General features: G+C 38.3%; 1 protein-coding gene and 1 non-coding gene across 2 annotated transcripts in view; one reads left to right on the top strand and one right to left on the bottom strand.

Moving 5' to 3' along the window:
- Nucleotides 1–18,973: 18,973 nt before the first annotated feature.
- CYYR1 (cysteine and tyrosine rich 1) overlaps nt 18,974–25,425 on the bottom strand; it is a 200,272-nt gene continuing 193,820 nt past the window's right edge. The window contains exon 5 of the mRNA XM_055567754.1: nt 18,974–19,083. Within this exon, the coding sequence (XP_055423729.1) occupies nt 19,076–19,083 (8 nt within the window). The 3' untranslated portion in view covers nt 18,974–19,075. The remainder of the gene's footprint in view (nt 19,084–25,425) is intronic.
- On the top strand, nt 21,687–21,758 carry TRNAF-AAA (transfer RNA phenylalanine (anticodon AAA)). Its single transcript has one exon. It is a non-coding gene; the product is annotated as a tRNA-Phe (tRNA).

Below are 25,425 nucleotides of genomic sequence, written 5' to 3'. Positions count from 1 at the left end.
CAGACATGACTGAGCGACTTCACTTTCACTTTCCACTTTCATGCATTGGAGAAGGAAATGGCAACCCACTCCAGTGTTCTTGCCTGGAGAATCCCATGGACGGAGAAGCCTGGTAGGCTGCAGTCCGTGGGGTCGCACAGAGTCGGACACGACTGAAGCAACTTAGCAGCAGCAGCAATGATAAAGCTAGGAAAATGTTGCTGTGGTTGAATACTTTGATGTTATTAATGCACTTTAGATGAATTGATATTCTTGTAAATGAGAAATGAGCATAGCATATGAACATAAAATAGGTTTTACAGAAATGTTATTAATCTTTTAACATGAGAGTATTCTACATTAATCACCAGTTTGGAAATTGACTATTTTTATTTTGAAAAATTGGCTATAATTTTAAAGACCTCTAAAAGCCAACTATTGATTTTAGAAAAGGCATACTTAGTAGAAAGAAAATGTGTTTTTCTTTCACCATCAAATCAAACCCTTGGAGTTTGACTGATTGGTCCAAGTTCCCATCTTCTTTCTGTGGTGTATTAAAACTTGGCAATAGTTCTGAGAATTTGCTGTGGATTATCTCATTTAATTTTTAATATCAATACAACCCTCAGAGGCAGAATTACAGTTTTATGACTTCAAAGATGTGAACAGGGAAGATGACAGCTAGTAAGTGGCAAAATTGGGACTTCTGTACTTATCGTCTATGTTCTACTGGCATACTTTAGTTGTTAATAAAAATGAAAAACTGATCATATCATATCTACTTAAAACTCTGCAAAGGCTTCCCATTTCTTTTAGAAGCAAGACTCAGGAAAGTCTTTCCCTATAAATTCTTGCTACTCATCACCACCCCCCAGAGAAGATCAGGTGGCCTTGTTATATGTTTACATATAACAAATATCTCTAAAATAATTATCTTGTAATTTTTATTTTACAGTGCTTATCACAAATCTAATTGTATATTTGATTGTTTATTCAATAGCTTTTATCATATAGCCAGTAAACTCTTTCAGGACAGAGACCATATAGTTCATCACTATTTCCCCAGTACTTGGAACAGTCCCAAGGACATAACCTATGATGGAGAACATTTATTGAAGGACTAAATGGTAAAGAAAAATCTATTTAAACAGGACAGCATAAGATTTAAAGAGAGTTCCTTAGACTACTTGCCTTACTCTATAATCCATGTGGAGGACTTACTAATATAGTAAGTGTTTTTTTACTATCATAATAAATGTGTTTGGATTGAGTTCCAGAACTGAAATCTGTTCTTCATTCAATGATATGAAAAGGGGGCCTAAGTATATCAAATTTTGTTTACACATTTTTCCATTTATTATTGTTTGGCATTATCATACCAAGAAATATCAGATTGTTGTAATCATTGCCCTTACTATTGTCTTAACAGTTTTTAGTTGTTTACCTTTTTGTTATGGGAGTTTTCAAATATATATATATATGTGTACATATACACATATATTTTCATATATATGAATATATATATAGCTTTGCAGACAATGGTCCATATAGTCAAAGCTAGGGTTTTTCCAGTAGTCATGTACGAATATGAGTGTTGGTCCATAAAGATTAATGAGAGCCACAGAATTGATGCTTTAGAATTGTGGTGCTAGAGAATCCTCTTGAGAGTCCCTTGGACTGCATGGAGATCAAACTAGTCAATCCTAAAGGAAATCAACTCTGAATATTCAGTGTAAGGATTGTTGCTGAAGCTGAAACTCCAATGTTTTGGCCCCTGCTATGAAGAGCTGACTCTTGGAAAAGACCCTGATGCTGGGAAAGATTGAAGGCAAAAGGAGAAGGGTGCAGCAGAGGATGAGATGGTTAGTTAGCATCGCCAACTCAATGGGCATAAATTTGAGCAAACTCTAGGAGGACAGAGGAGCCTACTGGGCTGCAGTCCATGGGGTCACAAAGAGCCGGACACAACTTAGCGACTGAACAACAACATATGTATCCAAATATATACATATACTTTCAAATATATATGTATATATATTTGAAAACTTCCATAATTTCCATAAAAATTCCATTAAAATAACTTTTTATTATGGAACGTTTCAAATATATACATACATATTTAGTATACACACACATATATGTTTTATTATGGGAATTTGAAAATTCCCATAATAAAAGGTATACATATATATGTATATTTATATATGTATACACACATATATACATATATATCTATACGAAGAGAGAGAAGTAAAATAAACCCTATATGCTAATTATATAGTTTCAGCACTTATTATAATAATATTTGGCCATTCTTGTTTCATCAATACTCCCATCCATTCCCACTTCTAAATTGTTTGAAAGCAATTCCCAGACTGATAAGTCTTATTGTAAATATTTCAGTATTTTTCTCTATAAGGAAAGGATTTTTAAATCTAATACATTTATAATACCATTATAAACATTTGATATTTCTTTGATATCATCAAATCTGTTTTCAGTGTTCATATTTGCTCAACTGTCTTATAGAAATTAAAAATTATTTTTCCCTTTATTTTAATTGGGTCCTAAATAAGATGTGTACAGTGCCAATGGTTGGTATCTCTTTTATAATATGGATTTCCTTTCTGTCTTCTTTATTTTCTTATTACCTAGAGTCAAATAAATCATCCTCACTTGAGAGGGAGTTTAACCAATGATATTTACCCAAAGGCAATTCTATGCCTGTATCCACCTGAAGAATTATTGGTTCTATAAAATATTAATAACTGGTGTCCCTAGTTGTCACTTGCAGCATTTTAAATTAGAATCAGATAATATGATCCTTGTCAAATTCCATATGGCACTTGTAGCCAGGATGGAAGGAGCAAGAATTTTGTGAAGAAAATAAGTTTTCCCTCTGGTAAGCTGGGTAAAATTTTTCAACCAGCTTATTATTTTGGCTAGTCCATGGTTCACAGGGAAGACTAAAGAAAAATGTGGCTTAACTAAAAGGATAATCATCAATGTCTTTTAGAGTGTCACAGTTGATAGGATTTTTAATGTTTTCTCTACTATTGACTGAAGCAGAGTATGAATGGGTGATGGAATAACATACAAAATGCAGAAATAAAGCCACCTAGTCCAAGAAGCTCACCAACGTGCAATATATAATCATGACTGTTTCCCCTCTGCAGACAGAATGAAGAGTGTAATGATTGGGAGAAGGCAGAATAAGACAAATATTTTCAAGAATATTTTTAAATGAATTCACATTATAGTGATTTTGGATTTTGTGTACTTGCTTTGTCTAGATGGCGGACATCTCCTGTTTTTCAAAATCTGCGTATGGCTTGGTTTGTGCTAATAAATTCCCTCATCACATCCATCCATTTGTCATGTACAGGATTGTTTATCCTTAGAATTTTTGAGGGTTCCATTTACTTATTCTTGTTCCATAATGCACTACTTTTCATAAACAGAGAAGCTGCTACTGACTCATTACAAGTAGCTTTTCCAGTTGCAGTAAAGAGAGGATGCTTAAATTAAAAGCCATTATATCCATGAGAGCTATTTAGGGTTCCAGCTGTGATTTTAAAAAGCAAAGGGGTCTATCCTACATAAATATCTGATACCGAACAAAGAGTACCGAGTTCTAGTCAGTTCATTCATTTGTGCTTAGTAATCGTCCATTATGTTCTAGGTCAGTGGTTCTTTGACTTGACTGCCAATTACATTTACTCGTTAATCTTAAAACAAGGTGGAATAGCGATGCATGATTTTCTTGCTCCAGAGAGTCTGGTTTAATTGTCCTGGATTGGACCCGGGCATCTATCTGTTTAAAAGCTCCCTGTGTTTCCAATGTAGAGCAAGTTTGAGCAGCATTCTTCTAGATACCAGATACAGGGCAAACCAGGAAGATGATAAGGAAACATGTTCTGGAGTGAAAAAGGAGGACCATAAACAAATGGCTTAGACAAATTCACGGCCATAAACAGATTCATTTAATGCTCATTTCAACAAAAAGGTAGAAATACAGGGAAAGTGTAGAGAGGTACCAAGGGGGAGTTACTTCAGATCAAGTAGTCAAGGGAAAACCTTTTGGGGTCAGGTGAGAATTGAATAGAAAGTTGAATGAGTTTATAATGCTCAAGAGGAGTGCAGAAGCAAAGTTAATTCTTTAAAGATGAGTCAAAAAATGTCAATATCCATTTTAGTGTTAAGAGCTTTATTTTTTCCCAGAAAGTTAAGACTCAGGACTCAACGTTTTAATAGTTTTAATTTTTTTTGACATTTACCTTATACCAGGCACTGTGCTTGGCACTGGGGGTACAAAGATGAATAAGGCACAAGAAATTTTTAATATACTGCCTCACAAATGAACATATGTGATGTAACAAGGACTGTACTGACATAGAGGTAATTTCAGGAGGGAGCTTGTGACCCACCAGTGGGTTTCAGGTTCCCTTTAACATATTCAAGGGACTCCCCTCTCAGCCTGTTTTCTGCTTAGCATTTCTTACCTTAATTTTGACGTTTGCCTTCATAGTTTAGAAAGCTGGCTTTAAATGAAAAAGCTACCTTTTGTTAAGCAATTGCACTGATCTTCAGATAGAACTGATCAGTTGAGTAATTTAGCATAAGACCATTTGCTTCTCTGCTAGGGACAATAGTGATTCAAAATGAATAAAATGTAGTTAATTACTTGGATAAATTTAAGGAAAAGCTGGTAAAACAGAAAAGAACATAGTCAATCACAATGCAAAATTATAAGTGCTATACTAAGGTGTGAAACAGTGTGCAGTTGCGTGGAGGAGCGGGTGAGGAACTTACACTGATAATAAACCTTGCTGCTGGGATCCAGGTACCTCAGGGGGCTGGTGCTGACTCTATGCGTAGTTACTCTACAAGACTGGTGTGGCCAAAATAAAGTGGGTTTTGATAGAGCCTCACCATCAAGGTGATGAATTAGGTCATTAGTCCATTATTTAAGAACATCTTGGGAGACAGTTAAAGGAATGTTTATCCTTCCATAATCAGTGTATTCATTCTGACTTTCTTTTTCAGTAGTTTTTTTTTTTTTTTTTGCTCTACTTTACTTTCACTTCAGAAGCAATTCTAGGTGATTTTTAATGGCCCATTAACACCCCAAGGGAACATTTTGTGATTGGCTTTTACAGAAACCATGAATAGGACTTAACAGAGAAATAAGTACAGATGAAAACAGAAGCTGAATAATAATAGTAATTTCACAACACTTTCCCACCTGGTAACTTAAAGCATCTTGTGAAATACAAATAAGGATGCTGAGAATTCCCAGTGGAAAGGTGACAAAAATCATACCTTCCCTTTACAGAGGGAGTTTTCCCTGAGAATCTCTGTGGAAGAGAAAAGTGAGGTGATATAATTGTTTTATAGTGCCTCTAAAAATATCCTTGAGGAAAGGGTCTCCTTGTGCTTAACCAAATTTTCTACACAGTAACTGTTGGTTATGGATACTTTCATTACTTATAACAGTAGTAAACCTTCAGTAAGTATCAACCTTCAGTTATTATCAACATCATTCAGCCTTTGGTTCAGTGGTAAATCTCCCGACTGGATCTCAACTGTGTATACCAAAAGGTTTTCTTGTTTTACATAGAGTTATTCTACATTTTCTATTTGATCCCATTCTTCTATAAATTGACTTTACCCTATTCAACTGTAAGATTGATGTGGGCAGGGAACTCTATCCTAACACACAGGTTGGTCTTAAGAACATGGTATTGTTTACACCTTAATTGAGGTATCATTGAGATACAGGAGCTGTGTATATTTAAGGAGTACAGCTTGATATTTTGATATATGTATTCACTGTGAAATGACCACTACCACCAAGCTGTTACCATAACCTCACATAGTTACCATTTTCTTCCTCCTTTCCTCCCACTTTCCCTTGTGCTTCCCTCCCTCCATGTCTCTGTCTCTCTGTCTCACTCTCTCTTTCTTTTTGTGCTGAGGAAACTTAAAACCTACCCTCCTAGAAAATATCAAGAACGCCAGATGGTTGGAGCCATCAAATTTTCTGTGATCTTCTCTCATCTCCCCTAGGTAAAAGACAATATGTTTATTCTTTCAGTGCCTCCATGAAAAGCCATTATAGTATTCTGCAGTTTGTATGTTTGTTGTTTATATCTGCCTTCCTCATGAGATTATAAATCATGTAAAGACAGAGGCCATGCAGTTTCATGTCTTTTTTCCTCCGGGCTTATGAAAATTTGTAGCCACAAAGTGGAGACCCAAGAGATGCAGACTGCATGGAATCTAATCATTACATTTTCCTGTTCAGCATTCAAAATCTGTCTTCTGGGACAACAGTTTCTTGACATAGAGAACATTATGTAGTTGGTTGGCTTTTTCTTCGTTTTGAGAACTAAATCTTATTATGTACTCAGAATTTCTTTAACTTATTTTTTTCCATCTCAAGAAAATTTTCCATCTTGTTCTGATTATTACTTGAATCAAAATCTGTAATTTTTTTCTGTGAAATGAGTGAATCTCAATCTTGCTTTTTTATTTGATACATTATTAAATTACTGTTTTGTTTATTTTAAAGGAGATTAAAAGTAAGAAGCATGATGAAAGCAATGGAGATTTTGTGGCAAAATATTTTCTAGAAATGTTTCATCAGGGAGTAAAACAAGCAAATATTGTATTTCTCCCTAGACTTCAAATGCTAAAATTAATGCCTTATGTTCTAGTGATCAGTAATGTGACCATAATGTCAAGTTTTTACCTTTCACGGTATGAGCTGGACTCCAAGACTTTACTTTCAAACATGAATACCAGAACAAAAGTCTTAGATTCAATAAGCAATCAACATTTGCAGAAGTAGAAACAAGGCTAGAATTCATCCATTTATTTATCAAGGACACAATATGCACTAATGAGTTTCTTAGAAACTTCCTGCATTTGAATATCACTCGGGTACATTTTCACTTATAATGCTTTACCATGTCAGAAAGAAAAACAACAGTCACCCTGCAGAATTTTCAATTTGTTCTTTTCTCTGTTTTGACTTCCCTTCTCTTGCTGCATTCTGGACTTATTTTTCAGGATTTGTTTTAAGGCTCTTTTCTTCTAGAAAGACCTTGAAGACCCTGAAGTCTAGTTTTCTGTAGCAGACACTATGGGTGCTCAACAGCACCCGCCTCCCCTACATTTCTGTATATAGAGACCTCAAGGAAGAATACTTACACACCCTGTTTCCCCTGCAGCTATAAGTGACCATGTGATAGAGTGGGGACCAATGAACCAAAGAGGAAAGTACTGCTAAGAGAAGCAGTTTGCCTTCTCTTCCCCATCCTCTTCCTCCTTGGAATGTGCAAATGATATTGTAGGTCCAGAAATCACTTTGTGACCCTAAAGAATCCAGCCACACGCTAAAGATGGCAGAGCTGACATACAGAAGGAGCCTAGTTCCTTGACAACATTGTTTAACAAACACACAAGCCCTGGACCATCTCCTTTTGGATTTTTTTTTTTTTCCTGTGAGATGAAAATGAATTACTTAAACTGCAATAATTTTTCCTTTTTTTGCTATTCACAGTATAATGCATTTAACCAGTATAATCTTCCATTCATCCATTCCAGACTGAGTTGAATTCAGAATTCAACTTTCTCTATGTGTAGGATTTGGAAAAAGTCCAGTAGATTAGATATTCTCCTTCTCTCCTTCCTCTTTCTTCCTTATTCTACAATTCAAATTCTACTATTAGCTTTACCATTAGATTTAATGTAATACATTTCTCTGAATTTGTTCTTTTGAATATGTGTTATGTATTTGAAAGGACTAGATCTGATAGACAGAGTGCCTGATGAACTATGGACAGAAGTTCGTGACATTGTACAGGAGGCAGGAATCAAGACCATCCCCAAGAAAAAGAAATGCAAAAAAGCAAAATGGCTGTCTGAGGAGGCCTTACAAATACCTGTGAAAAGAAGAGAAGTGAAAAGCAAAGGAGAAAGGGAAAGATATATCCATTTGAATACAGAGTTCCAAAGAATAGCAAGGAGAGATAAGAAAGCTTTCCTCAGAGATCAATGCAAAGAAATAGAGGAAAACAACAGAATGGGAAAGGCTAGAGATCTCTTCAAGAAAATTAGAGATACCAAGGGAACATTTCCTGCAAAGATGGGCTCAACAAAGGACAGAAATGGTAGGGAATTAACAGAAGCAGAAGATATTAAGAAGAGGCGGCAACAATACACAGAAGAACTGTACAAAAACATCTTCACGACCAACATAAACAAGATGGTGTGATCACTCACCTAGAGCCAGACATCCTGGAATGTGAAGTCAAGTAGGCCTTAGAAAGCATCACTACAAACAAAGCTAGTGGAGGTGATGGAATTCCAGTTGAGCTATTTCAAATCCTGGAAGATGATGCTGTGAAAGTGCTGCACTCAATATGCCAGCAAATTTGGAAAACTCAGCAGTGGCCACAGGACCGGAGAAGGTCAGTTTTCATTCCAATCCCAAAGAAAGACAATGCCAAAGAATGCTCCAACTACCACACAATTGCACTCATCTCACACGCTGGTAAAATGATGCTTAAAATCCTCCAAGTCAGGCTTCAGCAATATGTGAACCGTGAACTTCCAGATGTTCAAGCTGGTTTTAGAAAAGGCAGAGGAACCAGAGATCAAATTGCCAACATCCGCTGGATCATGGAAAAAGCATGAGAGTTCCAGAAAAACATCTATTTCTGCTTTATTGACTATGCCAAAGCCTTTGACTGTGTGGATCACAATAAACTGTGGAAAATTCTGAAAGAGATGGGAATACCAGACCACTTGATCTGCCTCTTGAGAAACCTGTATGCAGGTCAGGAAACAACAGCTAGAACTGGACATGGAACAACAACTGGTTCCAAATAGGAAAAGGAGTATATCAAGGCTGTATATTGGCACCCTGCTTATTTAACTTATATGCAGAGTATATCATGAGAAACGCTGGGCTGGAAGAAGCACAAGCTGGAATCAAGACTGCCGGGAGAAATATGACTAACCTCAGATATGCAGATGACACCACCCTTATGGCAGAAAGTGAAGAAGAACTAAAGAGCCTCTGATGAAAGTGAAAAAGTTGGCTTAAAGCTCAACATTCAGAAAACTAAGATAATGACATCCTGTCCCATTACTCCATGGCAAATAGATGCGGAAACAGTGTCAGACTTTATTTTTCTGGGCTCCAAAATCACTGCAGATGGTGATTGAAGCCATGAAATTAAAAGACGCTTGCTCCTTGAAAGGAAAGTTATGACAAACCTAGACAGCATATTAAAAAGCAGAGACATTACTTTGTTAACAAAGGTCCATCTAGTCAAGGCTATGGTTTTTCCAGTGGTCATGTATGATGTGAGAGTTGGACTGTGAAGAAAACTGAGTGCTGAAGAATTGATTCATTTGAACTGTGGTGTTGGAGAAAACTCTTGAGAGTCCCTTGGACTGCAAGGAGATCCAGCCAGTCCATCCTAAAGGAAATCAGTCCTGGGTGTTCATTGGAAGGACTGTTGTTGAAGCTCAAACTCCAATACTTTGGCCACCTGACACGAAGAGCTGACTCATTTGAAAAGACCCTGATGCTGGGACATATTGAGGGCAAGAGGAGAAGGGGACGACAGAGGATGAGATAGTTGGATGGCATCACCAACTCGATGGACATGGATTTGGGTGGACTCCAAGAGTTGGTGATGGACAGGGAGGCCTGGTGTGCTGCAGTCCATGTGGTCGCAAAGAGTCGGACACAACTGAGTGACTGAACTGAAGTATTATGTATGATAATATTTTCATGAAGCCTTGTGCAATCTTCAAAAAAAAATGTGTGTTTACCATCTATATGGCTTGTTGGTGGGTTTTATGTCATAAGAGAAAAATGAATCTCCAAGACTTTAAAGGTATCACAGAAGGATAAGTATATGAACATGCACATTTTCAAAATACTGTTTACAGCTACTGCATATTCTTTGGTTTTCTCTGGAGATGATAAGTTAATATAAGTTGAATATTTGTCCAAATAACAATGAATCTTTGTAGTGTAGAATAAATATTTCAAGAATCATGGCTCAGATTCTAGTTCTATTCTAAAATGAACTTGAATGAACTCAAATTGTTGTTTCAACTTCTAATTTATAAACATAAATAGAAATATTTCACTTAGTTTTTTCAGTAGGTTATACAGAGAATCTATCAAGATATTAAATTGAAATAATACAATATACTTGGTAAATACAAGATATAATACTATTAATTATTAACAAAAATTCTAAAGTGTGAATACTAGAATTGTTTCAAGCCAGGAGTATTCACTAAATATTAAGAGACATTTAATGTTTCTCTACATCTTCTTTTTTATTTGGCTGGATCATACCAGTGAAGACATTAGAGTGAAGAAAAACCTACTTGTTTTCCTAACCCCATTTCCAACTCCATTTGGTGGGTGATGTGATTTTCATCCTAAAAATCAGTCTGTATACTGATGTGTGTAACTGATGAAGAATGGTGAAAACATTAGCATATTTCTTTCCAGGCTGTGATTAGGCTACTAAGAAAGCAGACTTCTTATGAATTCTCAAGCTCCCAGGAAAGTTGTTGGAAATGAAGTGTTCTGGGGAGGGAAAGTCTCTCCCAAAAGAATGCATTGAACATAATTATTCCTTTAAAAAAAGAGAAGCAAGAATATCAGTCCAAAAGCAATGGAATTGGTCATAATCATATGAAGGAGCCCAAATACTAAGACAAAAGCTTCCTACTGCCTCAATGATTCATTCTAGCAAGAGCTATGGAAGAGAAAAACAAGTCAGGAGGTGGCACCACCCCCAGTTCAAGTTTTGCTAAGTGGACTATAAAAGAGAAATACATTCAACATGAAAGTTCTACATGTGGACCCAAATGCAGATACATATTAGTAATTCTTTGAAAATAGGGAAAGCTATCTTGTACCTGACTGAGAACACCCTTAACTCTGGGAAAGAATTTAATTTTCTCTTATAATGTATTTCAAAGTCTCATGATATGTGCCTTAAAATATCTGCTTTTATATAAAATCTGTCAGCCTGAAGTGACCCTCTTCTTGGTTTTGAATAGTTATATTCTTGGTTCCAATTTTTTTGCATTGGTCAAGCTTATTTTTGTATTAAATATACATGAGCATTTTAGCATATGTCATACTTAGAATATCTAGCTGGGCTTTGCTGCTGCTGCTGCTGCTAAGTTGCCTCAGTTGTGTCTGACTCTGTGCGACCCCATAGACGGCAGCCCACTAGGCTCCCCCATCCCTGGGATTCTCCAGGCAAGAACACTGGAGTGGGTTGCCATTGCCTTTTCCAATGCATGAAAGTGAAAAGTGAAAGTGAAGTCGCTTCATGGACTGCAGCCTACCTTATAGGAGAATATATTTAAGTGGGTCATCTCCATAAACAGTTACATTTTATAAATGTATCTTTTAAAATAGTAATATTCATTAAGAGTACTTTATATTTCTATTTGTAACTTAAGTATGCCATTTTTAAATTAAATTAAGCTCCACCCATTTCATACTATTGCACATGATGGGAAGTCCCTGGTCATACTGGTACCTCCCTAAAGCTACTTCTGCTTCTGGGGGCCAAGCCCTCAAACCTGCGAGCCTACGGCCATCAGAACCGAAACACAACAGGAGGGTGCATGACAGCCCACACAGGGGATACACCTGGAGCACCTAGCTCTCATGACCAAGTGTTTACACTCCTGGGCCCCACAGAACACCGTCTACGTAAGGCCACTCTTTCAACACTGGGAGATGAAGCTGATATATCTAATACATGATATATCTAATACAAGCACAATGTGTCAGGCAAAAAGAGAAGACAGAGGAACACCTTCTAAACAAAAAACCAAGACAAAACCCCAGAAAGAACTAAACAAAACAGAGATAGGCAATTTACCAGACAAAGAGTTCCAAGTAATGGTCATAAAGATCATTGTACTCAGGAGAAGAAAGAACATACTCAGTGAGAACTTCAACAAAGAGATGGGGGCGGGGGAATCAATCAGAACTGAAGAATACAACAATTGAAATGAAAAACACACAGGAGTTCATCTCCAGGAGATTAGAGGATGCAGAAGAACAGATCAGCGCGTTGGAAGACAGGGTAGCAGAAATCACCTAAATGGAAGAACACCAAGGGAAAAAAAAAAATAAGAGTACTTTAAAAGACCTCTGGTAAATTAAGCATGCTAACATTTTCATTATAGGAGTCTCAGAAGGAGAAAAGAAAGAGAAAAGGATGGAAAATCTATTTGAAGAAATAGTGGCTGAAAACTTTCCTAACTTGGTGAAGAAAATAGACGTAGAAGTCCAGAAAGTGCAGAATTACAGACAACATGAACTCCAAAAGATCCACATCAATACACATAGTTAAAATGTGAAAAGTCAAAGAGAGAATCTTAAAAGATAAGAGGAAAAGAGATACTGTGTACAAGGGAATCTTTATAAAAGTATTAGCTAATTTCTCAGCAAAAAGTGTACAGGACAGAAAAGATTGACTCAATACACTCAAAGTGTTAAAAGGAAAAAAACTTACAGCCAAGAATACCCAGCAAGATTATCATTTCAAACTGAAGGAAAAATAAAATGTTTCTCAGACAAGCAAAAACTAAAGGAGTTCATCACTACTAAATTGGTCAAGCAAGAAATATTAAAGGGATTTCTTTTAGTGGAAAAGAAAAAGATATAACTAGAAACAAAATTTTGAAAGAAAAAAATCTCACTGGTAAAGGCAAACACATAATAAAGGTAAAGGGTCAACCACTTTAAAGCTAGTATGAAAGTTAATGGTCAAAAGTGGTAAAATAATATATGTTTAAAACAATTAGTTAAGTAATACACAAATAAAAAGATACAAAATATGGCATCAAAAACAAAAGGTTGGGGGGATAAAAATGTAGTGTTTTTAGAATGTGCTCAAACTTAAGTGATTTTCAACATAAAATAGACTGCTATACACATAGACTGCTATATGTAAAACTTATGCTAACCTCAGATAAAAAAATCTGTAACAGATCTATAAAACAGAAAGAGAAATTGTACAAATGTGACACTAAATAAAATCATCAAATCACAAGGGAAGAGAACAAAAGAAGAGGGAAAAAAACAAAAGAACTACACAATCAGGAAACAATGAACAACATGTCAGTAATAAATAATCATTAATTATTTTAATGTAAGTAGACTAAATGCTCAAATCAGAAGACATAGAATGATGGTATAGAAAAAAAAGTCCATAAATATGCTGTCCTATGGGACTCACTTCAGATTTGTTCCCTGGTGGCTCAGATGGTGAAGAATTCACCTGCAATGCAAGAGACCTTTACACCTAAAGGAACTAGAAAAAAGATAACAAAGCCTAAAATTAGTAAGAGGAAGAAAATAACAGCCCTGACTAGAAATAAATGAAGGAGAGATTGAAAAAATAATAGAAAAGATCAATGACAATACAAGGAGTTTCTTTGAAAGCTAAACAAAATGATAAACTTTTAGGCAGTTTCATCAAGAAAAAAAGGAGGGACCAAAGAAATAAATCAGAAACAAAAGAAATTATAATCAACACCACAGAGATGTAAAGGATCATAAGAGATTACTGCAAGCCATTATATGCCTAAAAATTGGACAATCTAGAGAAATGGGCAAATTTTTAGAAACATACAGCCTACCAAGACTGTCTAGTCAATGCTATGGTTTTTCCAGTGGTCATGTATGGATGTGAGAGTTGGACTATGAAGAAAGCTGAGCACCGAAGAATTGATGCTTTTGAACTGTGGTGTTGGAGAAAACTCTTGCCAGTCCCTTGGACAGCAGGGAGATCCAACCAGGCCATTCTAAAGAAGATCGGTCCTGGGTATTCATTGGAAGGACTGATGCTGAGGCTGAAACTCCAATACTTTGGCCACCTCATGCGAAGAGTTGACTCATTGGAATAGACCTTGATGCTGGGAGGGATTGGAAGCAGGAGGAGAAAGGGATGACAGAGTGTGAGATGGCTGGATGGCATCACCGACTCGATGCACATGAGTTTGGATGAACTCCGGGAGTTGGTGATGGACAGGGAGGCCTGGTGTGCTGTGATTCATGGGGTCTCAAAGAGTCAGACATGACTGAGAAACTAACTGAACTGACTGACTGACCAAGACTTAGTCAGAAGAAACAGACGATTTGAATAGACCAATCACTAGAAGTGAAGTCGAATTTGTAATAAAAAACCCCAAAACTCCAATCAACAAAAGTCAAGGACCAAATGCCTTTACAGAGAATTCTACCAAACATTTAAAGAGGAGTTAATACCTAATCTTTTCAAGCTACACAAACAAACAGAAAGATATACCATCCTCATGATATGAATGGATAAAGATGTAATATATATGTATATAATGGATAAAGATGTGATGATATATATTATTGGACAACCAATAAGTGGAATATTATTAAGCCAAAAGTGAAATCTTACCTTTTTAGATAATATGGATGGATCTAGAAGCTATTATGCTAAATGAAATGTTAGACAAATGCCATTATGATCTCACTTATATGTGGAATCTACAAAAGCAAAATAAAAACCAAAATGAAAACAGACTCATAGATACAAAAAACAAACAGGTAATTGCCAGAGGAAGGGGGTGGGAGGATAAGATAAGTGAATGGTACAAATCTTCAGTTATGAAATAAATAAGTAATTGGGGTATAATATACAACATAAGGAATGTATGGTCAATAATATTGCAATAATTCTGCATGGTAACATGTTTACTAGACTTTTGTGATAATCATTTCATAATGTATGCAAATGTCAAATCAGTACATAATACATCTGAAAGTAGCATAATATTGAACATCAATTTTATGTCACTAATAAAAAATGTAACTACTTTTCATAAGGCTATGCTGCTGCTGGTAAGTCGCTTCAGTCGTGTCCGACTCTGTGTGACCCCATAGACGGCAGCCCACCAGGCTCCCCCGTCCCCGGGATTCTCCAGGCAAGAACACTGAAGTGGGTTGCCATTTCCTTCTCCAATGCATGAAAGTGAGAAGTGAAAGTGAAGTCGCTCAGTTGTGTCTGACTCTTAGTGACCCCATGGACTGCAGCCTACCAGGCTCCTCCGTCCATGGGATTTTCCAGGCAAGAGTACTGGAGTGGGGTCCATTGCCTTCTCCTCATAAGGCTATAGTTGCCATAGATACTGATTGCTTTGGTGGATCTGGGAAAAATAAATTTAAAATCTTCTGGGAAGGATTTGTTATTCTAGATTTCATTAAGAACATTTTGTGATTCATGTGAAGAGGTCAAAATATCAACCGTGTGAGGAGTTTGGAAGAAGTTGATTTCCCCCTCATGGATGACTTTGAGGGGCTCAAGACTTTGGTGGAGGAAGTAACTGCAGATGTGGTGGAAACAGCAAGAGAACTAGAATTAGCAGTAGAACTGGAAAATGTGTCTGAATTGCTGCAATCTCAAAATAAAACTTAATGGATGAAGAGTTGTTTCTTATAAAAAAATGGTTTCTTGAGATGGAAACTACTGCTGGTTCATTGAAATGACAACAAAGGATTTAGACAATTACATAACTTGACTGATAAGGCAACAGCAGGGTTTGAAGAGATTTAGTTCAATTTTGAAAGAAGTTCTGTGTGTAAAATGCTGCCAAACAGCATTGCACGTTACAGAGATATTGTTCCTGAAGAGTCATCAATGCAGCAAATTTGTCTTATTTTTAAAAATGGCCACAACCACTCCAAACTTTAGCAACCACCACCCTGCTCAGTCAACAGCCATCAACATGGAGGCAGAACCCTTCACCAGCAAAAAGGTGATGGCTGGCTGGTGCTTAGATAATAGTTAGCATTTTTTAGCGATAAAATATTTTAAAATTAAGGTATGTACATTTTTAAGACATAATGCTATAGTAGACTCCAGGATAGTGTAAACAGGGCTTCCCTGGTGACTCAGCAGTCAGGAATCCCGCAGTGTCACAGGAGACCCAAGAGACGTGAGTTCATTCCCTGGGTCGGGAAGATCCCCTTGAGGAGGGCATGGCACCTCACTCCAGTATTCTTGCCTGAGAAATCCCATGGACAGAGGAGTCTGGCAGGTTTCAGTCCATGGGGTTGCAAAGAGTCTGAAATGACTGTGATATAGAGCGCGCGCGCACACACACACACACACACTGTTATATGTGCTATGAAACCAAAGAAAAAACCTGTGTGACTGGCTTTATTTCTATATTTGCTTTATTGAGGTGATCTGGAATAGACCCTCCAATATTTCCAAGATATGCCTATAATTGATCACTTGTTCTTAACAAATTGACCAGATTCAGTTGGCTATTAAAATGGTGAGTTTTTTCACCAATGTAGTCAATTATTTTTCTTCCCAAAGTGACTTGGGATAGTTGGGTTTAATTTTTGTAACTAACGTGAAGGCTAGACTTGGATTTAGGATCCCATGGATGGAGGAGCCTTGTGGGCTGCAGTCCATGGGGTCGCTGAGGGTTGGACACAACTGAGTGACTTCACTTTCACTTTTTACTTTCATGCATTGGAGAAGGAAATGGCAACCCACTCCAGTGTTCTTGCCTGGAGAATCCTAGGGACAGGGGAGCTTGATGGGCTGCCGTCTATGGGATCGCACAGAGTCGGACAAGATTGAAGTGACTTAGCAGCAGCAGCAGCATATGTGTGTGTGTAGCATATGTATGTAGCACATATATCTGTTTGGTAAACTAGAAAAGAAATGTTTTGACTTTAAGAATAGTGACTCAAATATGAATTACACATTGTGCTTTTTTGGCAACTTTTGATCACTTGTGCTATTCTTGGTGCCAATGAAGTTTAACCAATAATGTCAAAGCCTGTGATTGCATCTCTATTTCTGCAATGAAATATTTTTGGTTGTAGGTCTCTTTTAAAAATTTCTAAAATAGAATTTTATCCTATTTATTTACTTTCTTGAAGGTAGCCGGGAGAAATATCAGTAACCTCAGATATGCAGATGACACCACCCTTATGGCAGAAAGTGAAGAGGAACTAAAAAGCCTCTTGATGAAAGTGAAAGAGGAGAGTGAAAAAGTTGGTTTAAAGCTCAACATTCAGAAGACGAAGATCATGGCATCTGGTCCCATCACTTCATGGGAAATAGATGGGGAAACAGTGGAAACAGTGTTAGACTTTATTTTTGTGGACTCCAAAATCACTGCAGATGGTGATTGTAGCCATGAAACTAAAAGACGCTTACTCCTTGGAAGGAAAGTTATGACCAACCTAGATAGCATATTCAAAAGCAGAGACATTACTTTGCCAACAAAGGTCCGTCTAGTCAACGCTATGGTTTTTCCAGTAGTCATGTATGGATGTGAGAGTTGGACTGTGAAGAAAGCTGAATGCTGAAGAATTGATGCTTTTGAACTGTGGTGTTGGAGAAGACTCTTGAGAGTCCCTTGGACTGCAAGGAGATCCAACCAGTCCATTCTAAAGGAGATCCATCCTGCGTGTTCTTTGGAAAGAATGATGCTAAAGCTGAAACTCCAATACTTTGGCCACCGGATGTGAAGAGTTGACTTATTGGAAAAGACTCTGATGCTGGGAGGGATTGGGGGCAGGAGGAGAAGGGGATGACAGAGGATGAGATGGCTGGATGGCATCACCAACTGGATGGACATGGGTTTGGGTGAACTCCAGGAGTTGGTGATGGACAGGGAGGCTTGGTGTGCTGCAATTCATGGGGTCACAAAGAGTTGGACACGACTGAGTGACTGAACTGAACTGAACTGAAGGTAGAACTAAATAGTCAGGTTTTTTTTTTGTTTGTTTTTTTAGCATTAGCATGCACCCCAAATTAAATAACTTCATATATTAATAGATTTTCCACTTAAGAATTAGTTATTCAACTTATTGTAGGTGTTTGGCCCTTGGCAAGATTCTTTTTGATATAAATAAGACCTGATATTTGCTCTTGAAGAACTTGTTGTTTAGTTGAGAAACAGACACCTAAAAGGTTGACCATAATATACAATAATGGGCTTCCCTCGTGGCTCAGACAGTAAAGAATCCACTTGCAATGTGGGAGATTCAATCCCTGGGTTGGGAAGATCCCCTGGAGGAGGGCATGACAACCCACTTCAGTATTTTTGCCTGGAGAATCCTCAAGGACAGAGGAGCCTGGAGGGCTACAGTCCATGGGGTCACAAAGAGTTGGGCACAACTGAGTGACTAAACACAGTATACAATAAGAAGTGTTTTAAAGGAGAGCAGAGAAGTCTCTGTAATTTGGAAGAGATGAGGGTAAAATGAGGGTAATTAAATTGACAGAGCTTCACACAGCCATGTAGGTGAAAGCCTTCTGGTCAATGGCAGGTGAAAGAGAGTATTGATCTTGGCAAGGAAGCTGCAGTGAATTCTGATGATCTTGCTGAGAATCATAATTTCATAGCTCAGTGAGATTAGTATAACAGGGGAGTTTGAAGATACATGTATAAATCTTTAGAAGAAAGGAGTTACACATATTTGAAGATAGTAGATGGGTAATAATAGGACTTCTAAGCAGATTGTAACATTTTCTGCAGACTATTGAACTTTTCCCTATCCACGTTGAGGGGATTTTTTTTTTCCCGAATATACCATCACATCTAATCTTTATAAAACATGGACAGACCTCTGCAGAAGCTCAGCAGTTGCTCCACCACTTCCTTGAAGATAAGTACATATATACTCACTTTTGTTGATAGCATTGCAGACAAGTCCCTGTGCCTCATTCCATCCTACTTCCTCAGTTCCCATCCTTTCAACAGTGGAGCTGGCCAGGAATGGGCTTGAGTTTACTCTCCATACTATTTACATATGATTTACATCCTATTTACATATAAAGGCTTTTCTCCTGCAGGGAGCCAGTTCTTCTGTGAGTACGATTTCTCAACTTCAACTGCTTCAGTGCTAGCTGGGCCTTTCTTTTGAAGCTTTATCTCTTCATATGAATTCTCAGCATATTTTCCTGCTTATGTATTATTCCAGCTGCAAATTCATACATCTGTGTACTGTGGAAACATGTGTTCACAAAACTGAAATGCAAAGAGATACAAAGATAGAATACATTAAAAATTTTTTTAACTCACAGCTAATTTTCAGAAAATTGACCTTAATAGAATGTCAGGGTTCCATTGGGTATTCAAATAATTGGAGCAAAACCTAGTATTATGCAGAGGTTTATCCTAAAGAATGCCAACCATCAAGTTAAGTCCCTGAATAATAAGAACTTCATACAAGCATACATTGTAGTGATATGATTAAATTATTGTCATTCAATGTATTTCCTGACACCAACATGAAAACAGACTATTCCTATGCAGTGGAAAACTAATTTATTGTGCTCATTGATAGGACAGACCAGTATTTATCTTCATGGATCTGTACTGAATAGTCAGTAATTGTAAAAAAAATTTTAATGCCACTAGAGCAAAGAAACACTCCAAGATAAAGAGAAAACGCCCTGCACCAAAATCATCCTATCTATGGAGCCACTGTTTGGAGAAAGACCAGGAAAGTAATCCTTAAAGTTAGGGTCCTAGTCAAGGATCACACTTGTTCTGGACACTGTATGCCCATGAGAGCATCTTTGGGTGGATATCTCATAGTAACAAGTATAATCATAATCATTGTTAATTCTGAAAACTGATTAAAATGTGTGTGTCATATGAATCATTGTGGGGATGTCATATATTTAAACCAAATCAAATATATAAACCATATATTTTAAAGTACAATTAAAATTCATTTGAAATTAGGACATTTTTAGAATCAATAAACCACTTTAAGACTTCTAAAATGCTAAAGTGATGTATGCTCATTGTATACATACATGCTTACTATGAACTCTGTCTATAGAATAAAATTTAGTTATTTTTGATTTTTTACCTTTTGCCTGGTGGCTTTGCTTTAATATTCTTCAAGAGGGAGATGTGAAAAATAACATAAACTAATGCCCTTCTGGAATTAGAATGGTTGAATGTTTTGACTGTGGCTTCCATTGTTATTTTAAGTAATTGGATCAAGAAATGTCTCTTAAAACAATGTATATCAAGCAACATATAGCTTATATAGATCAAGGAATTTCATCTCTTGTGTCAATGAATGGAAGTTATTTATAAGGAATAGGATAAAAGGAAAATCTACATGTTCCTAGCCACTAGTGTCCTTCCCCACTAGCCAGCCATGGGACCTAAGACGCTGTCATTGTAGATACTCCCTCTAGGCGATGATTCCATAGGACCTGGTAGGATCATGGATGAAATGTCCCCAGAGTACAACCTGGTATCCATAAGCACCTGGAATTCAGAAATCTCATCTTACTCTTGGTGCTGTGTTGCTCAGTCCTGTCCAACTCTTTGCGGCCCCCAGAACTGTAGCCCACCAGGCTCCTCTGTCCATGGAATTTTCCAGGCAAGATTAACTGGAGTGGGTTGCCATTTCCTTCTCCAGGGGATCTTCTGGACCCAGAGATCGAACCTGCATCTCTTAGGTCTCCTGCATTTACCGGAGGGTTCTTTACCGCTGTCGCCACCTGGGAAGCCCCTTATAATACCCAAACCATGTTAACAGCACACTATGCTCAATATTGAAAAAGGCAATAATGAAAGTTCTTTACAGTTATAAAGACACTAAGATGGTGGCTATGGTCTAAAAGAAAAACAATATTTTTAAGGATTGTGAGAAAGAATGAAAGGACTTCCTGCATTAGATAAAGTTCATTTATTCATTCATCAGGAATCTGTTAAGCATATGATATTTCAAATAGCAAATATCTAGGTGCTACACAAGAGGGATGGGTGCTGGTCTAGCTGCAGCTCATGGAGGCTGGTGTTCTGGTGGTACTCACAGGAAAGCCTGCCCCAGAGGCATGAAAATACTTCTTTACCAGTAGATGGTCACGCTTGCAGTTTCCATAAATTACCCTTTACTGTCCAGACCCCTTCTTAGGATCCCTTGTGCCCCACCTACATCCAGCAATTAAGATGATATCTGGCACATTTGGAGATCTTTTTGACCCTCCTCCCACAGACCCCACCCCCCCAGCACAACTGCCATTGCCTATTCTGAGTGGTTCATGTGAACTCATTTTAAATATCCCCTCTCCACCTGTGCAGCAGGTGCAAGTTCCATGGTTGTCAAATTTCCATTATTCTTTAGAATCAATACAGGTGACTGAGCCTGTCCTGCATGCCTGAGTACTAAGTTACTTCAGTCATGTTTGATCCTTTGCGACTTTATGGCTCTTCTGTCTCACCAGGCTTTTCTGTCCATGGGATTCTCCAGGCAAGAATACTGGAGTGGGTTGCCATGCCCACCTCCAGGGAATCTTACCAATCCAGGGATTGAACCCACATTTCTTATGTCTCCAGCATTGACTTGCAAGCAGGTTCTTTACCACTAGCACTACCTGGGAAGCCTGAGCCTATACTCTCAATTTAACCACATAGGTGGGATCTAGGCAGGTCAAGAACAGTTGTGTTAGAGGAATATGGCTGAAGATATGGTGTATTAATTGGAAAGAAACTCACCAGTTAAAAAATGAAACTCTTAGCAAACTAAGGCAGAAACTGTCAACCAGAAACTCTCAAGACTGGGTCTCAATCTTGGCACATTGGAGTCACTTGTCCATAGTACTTCCCTGCTGGCTCAGACGGTAAAGCGTCTGCCTAAAATGCGGGAGCCCCGGGTTCAATCCCTGGGTTGGGAAGATCTCCTGGAGGAGGAAATGGCAACCCACTCCAGTATTCTTGCCTGGAAAATACCATGGATGGAGGAGCCTGGTAGGCTACAGTCCATGGGGTCACAGAGTCAGACATGACTGAGCGACTTCACTTTCACTGTCCATAAGGAAAAAGCCAACAAAACAAAACACCACACTTATATCAGAGTTTTACTCCAGAAATTCTAACTGAATTAGTCTAGGGTATGTCCTTGGACACAAGTTGTTTTTTTTGTTTTTTGTTTTTTTTTTTTGACGCTTCCCAGGGGATTTTAATGTATAGCCGCCAAAGTCAAGAGCTACTGCTTTAAGCAGAGAATAAAACAAGTTAGAACGTTTAGCCTTGGGCATAAGTTTAAAAGGCTTGAAATGGAAAAAAATAAAGATACATTGATAACGAGGTGTGTGTGTGTGTGTGTGTGAAAGAGAGTGAAAGCAAGGCAGCACAAACTAAAAGGATGCGGTATAAATGGCCTCATAGCTACACTTTTAAAAAAAGGTTTTCCTAGATTCTAGCAACGGAATTATCATTATCTTTGCTTTTCTTCAATGTATCTCTGGATGGTTGACGGATTTGACACTTCTGATTATAATGGCCCTGGTCTATAACATTTCACAGCTTTTCAAGTACACAGCTCAGCTCATTAAGTGCCTCTTCCTTCCCTCTCTGCTTCTTTTCTGAACTCCCTACTGCAGGTCCAAGTAGTGTTTCTTGTTACCCTAGAGAGCCCACTTCCAGCCAGGACTCTGACACGAGCTCTACTTTCTGGAGTGGTTTGGAATTCACCTGTGGTGAGAATGAGTTGCAAGATCCAGGGCCCTGAGGCCAACTTCAGTTGCTTGTGTAACTCCAAATGTGTTACAGCTTTAATAATGTCCATCCTCTAAATGTTGGCAGATTCCTTAGAACTGGGCTTCTGTCTTTAACCCAAACTTGCAGTGTCAACCCCTCCAGCCAGACCTCCAGGAGCACAGCTGTCATTGGACAAGCTGGCTTTATCACTTGTTTCGGTGAGAGGGAACACACCCCATAGGAAACCATGGGCTGTCTCTGTAAGAGGGCATTAGGAAGGTCCCCTGAGAGGATCTGGGCTTTGAGTGATCTGAAGGAGGATTTAAGAAAGCAAGAGTTCACTCTAGATTGGATGCTGTCAAAAAGCAGGGCGAATTTTATAATCAGTTATCAAGAAATCTTATCCATAGAGATGGCAGAATAGTAAAGAAATGGCAGCCATTCATTTTGGCAAAGAAAGAAGGTGTTTGGTATTTTATGGGTGATAGAGTAACCTCAATTATATCTGTGCTTAGACAAGATTATGAAGTAGGCTTGTTTTGTCTCACTTGTCTTGGCCTCAGAGTAACTTTGTATGAAATTGGTATTCTGTGAGATTGTTGATGTCCAGTAGGAAAATAACAGGATCTGACTATGTGTGCAAGGTCACCCTCTGGATGTTAGGCTCAGCTTCTTATTTCTTTTTATTTTCTCAGTAGTCTGCATGGTTATTCTGCCCAGAATCTCAGTTTCTTTCTAAACCTAGGACAGGACCAAAACCCAGCTATGCTAGGGCAAATACTATCCTCATTTCTAGGCACACTTTTTACAGATCTTGTGTGTGCTCAGTCATGTCCGACTTTTTGTGACCCCATGGGCTGAACCACTGCAGATGGTCACTGCAGATGGTGACTGCAACCATGAAATCAAAAGATGCTTGGTCCTTGGAAGGAAAGTTATGACCAACCTAGACAGTATATTAAAAAGCAGAGACATTACTTTGCAGACAAAGGTCCGTCTAGTCAAGGCTATGATTTTTCCAGTGGTCATGTATGGATGTGAGAGTTGGACCATAAAGAAAGCTGAGCACTGAAGAACTGATGCTTTTGAACTGTTGGAGAAGACTCTGAGAGTCCCTTGGATTGCAAGAAGATCAAACCAGTCAATCCTAAAGGAAATCAGTCCTAAATATTCATTGCAAAGACTGATGCTGAAGCTGAAGCTCCAATACTTTGGCCACCTGATGCAAAGAACTGACTCATTGGAAAAGACCCTGATGCTGGGAAAGATTGAGGGCAGGAGGAGAAGGGGACAACAGAGGATGAGATGGTTGGATGGCATCACCGACTCGATGGACATGAGTTTGAGCAAGCTCCAGGAGTTGGTGATGGACAGGGAAGCCTGGCGTGCTGCAGTCCATGGGGTTACAAAGAGTCGGACAAGACTGAGTGACTGAACTGAGTCGAACTGGACTGTAGCCCATTCTCTGTCCATGGAATTTTCCAGGAAAGAATACTGGAATGTGTTGCCATTTCCTACTCCAGGGTATCTTCCTGACCCAGGGATTGAACCTGCACCTCTTGCATCTTCTGCATTGGCAGGTAGATTCCTTACCTAGGGCCACCAGGGAAGCCCTCTGTTTTACTGAGACTGAGGGCAATGGTGGCGATGTGGTTCTCTAACCACTGCTTAGGGTGCTGCTGAGAATGGGCTAATATTCTGAGACTTTGAAATCTGACTTAACATCATAGCCCAGGAACCTCCTTCCCAATAGCTGAACAGGGCCCACTGGTATCACCTCTTGATCCTATCATTCCTGTTCTGACAATTGTATTGGAAAACCAGTAATTCTGCTGGATCAGCCTGTGCATCTAGGGTAGCTGTATGTAGCTTGTATTTGTACCCAGAATACCTTTCCTTTTCAGCACATAGCTTTCTTCTAGCAATGCAGTGCTCTGTATCCTACATATCTCACATGTAAGCAAGTCTCCATGGGAAGAAAAACACTGATGCTATGCTGAATCAAAATTTGTCTCATTGAAACTCTCCTTTGTCCAACAGTCCTTCAACTCTGTTATGGATTGCATGCTTGCTAAATGAATAAATCATCTCCCATATGCCAGAACTCAGCAATAGGTAGCCCTTTCTTTTATTTAGGAACTTTGAAATATTAAAAACAAATTTGGACTGTATCAAAGACTGGGGAAAGGGCATGGAGCAGATATGAAAAAAAGAAGTCCATGAAGAGAATATAGTCTGTGGTACATAACATTTCCATGGGAGCACTCCCCTGAGAAATCTGTATGCAGATCAAGAAGCAACAGTTAGAACTGGACATGGAACAACAGACTGGTTCTGAATCGGGAAAGGAGTATGTTAAGGCTGTATATTGTTACCCTGCTTATTTAACTTCTATGCAGAGTACATCATGAGAAACGCTGGACTGGATGAAGCATAAGCTGGAATCAAGATTGCCAGGAGAAATATCAATTACCTCAGATTATGCAGATGACACCACCCTTATGGCAGAAAGCAAAGAAGAACTAAAGAGCCTCTTGATGAAAGTGAAAGAGGAGAGTGAAAAAGTTGGCTTAAAACTCAACATTCAGAAAACGAAGATCATGGCATCCGGTCCCATCACTTCATGGCAAATAGATAGAGAAACAATGGAAACAGTGACAGACTTTATTTTTGGGGGCTCCAAAATCACTGCAGAGGGTGACTGCAGCCACCAAATTAAAAGACACTTGCTCCTTGGAAGAAAAGCTATGACCAACCTAGACAGCACATTAAACACCAGAGACATTACTTTGCCAACAAAGGTCTGTCTAGTCAAAGCTATGGTTTTTCCAGTAGTTATGTATGGATGTGAGAGTTGAACTA

This window comes from Bubalus kerabau, chromosome 2, assembly GCF_029407905.1.
Source record: "Bubalus kerabau isolate K-KA32 ecotype Philippines breed swamp buffalo chromosome 2, PCC_UOA_SB_1v2, whole genome shotgun sequence".
NCBI classification, from domain to species: Eukaryota; Metazoa; Chordata; class Mammalia; order Artiodactyla; family Bovidae; genus Bubalus; species Bubalus kerabau.
Note: the sequence above shows the minus strand (reverse complement) of the source record. Positions and strands in the feature narration are given on the sequence as shown.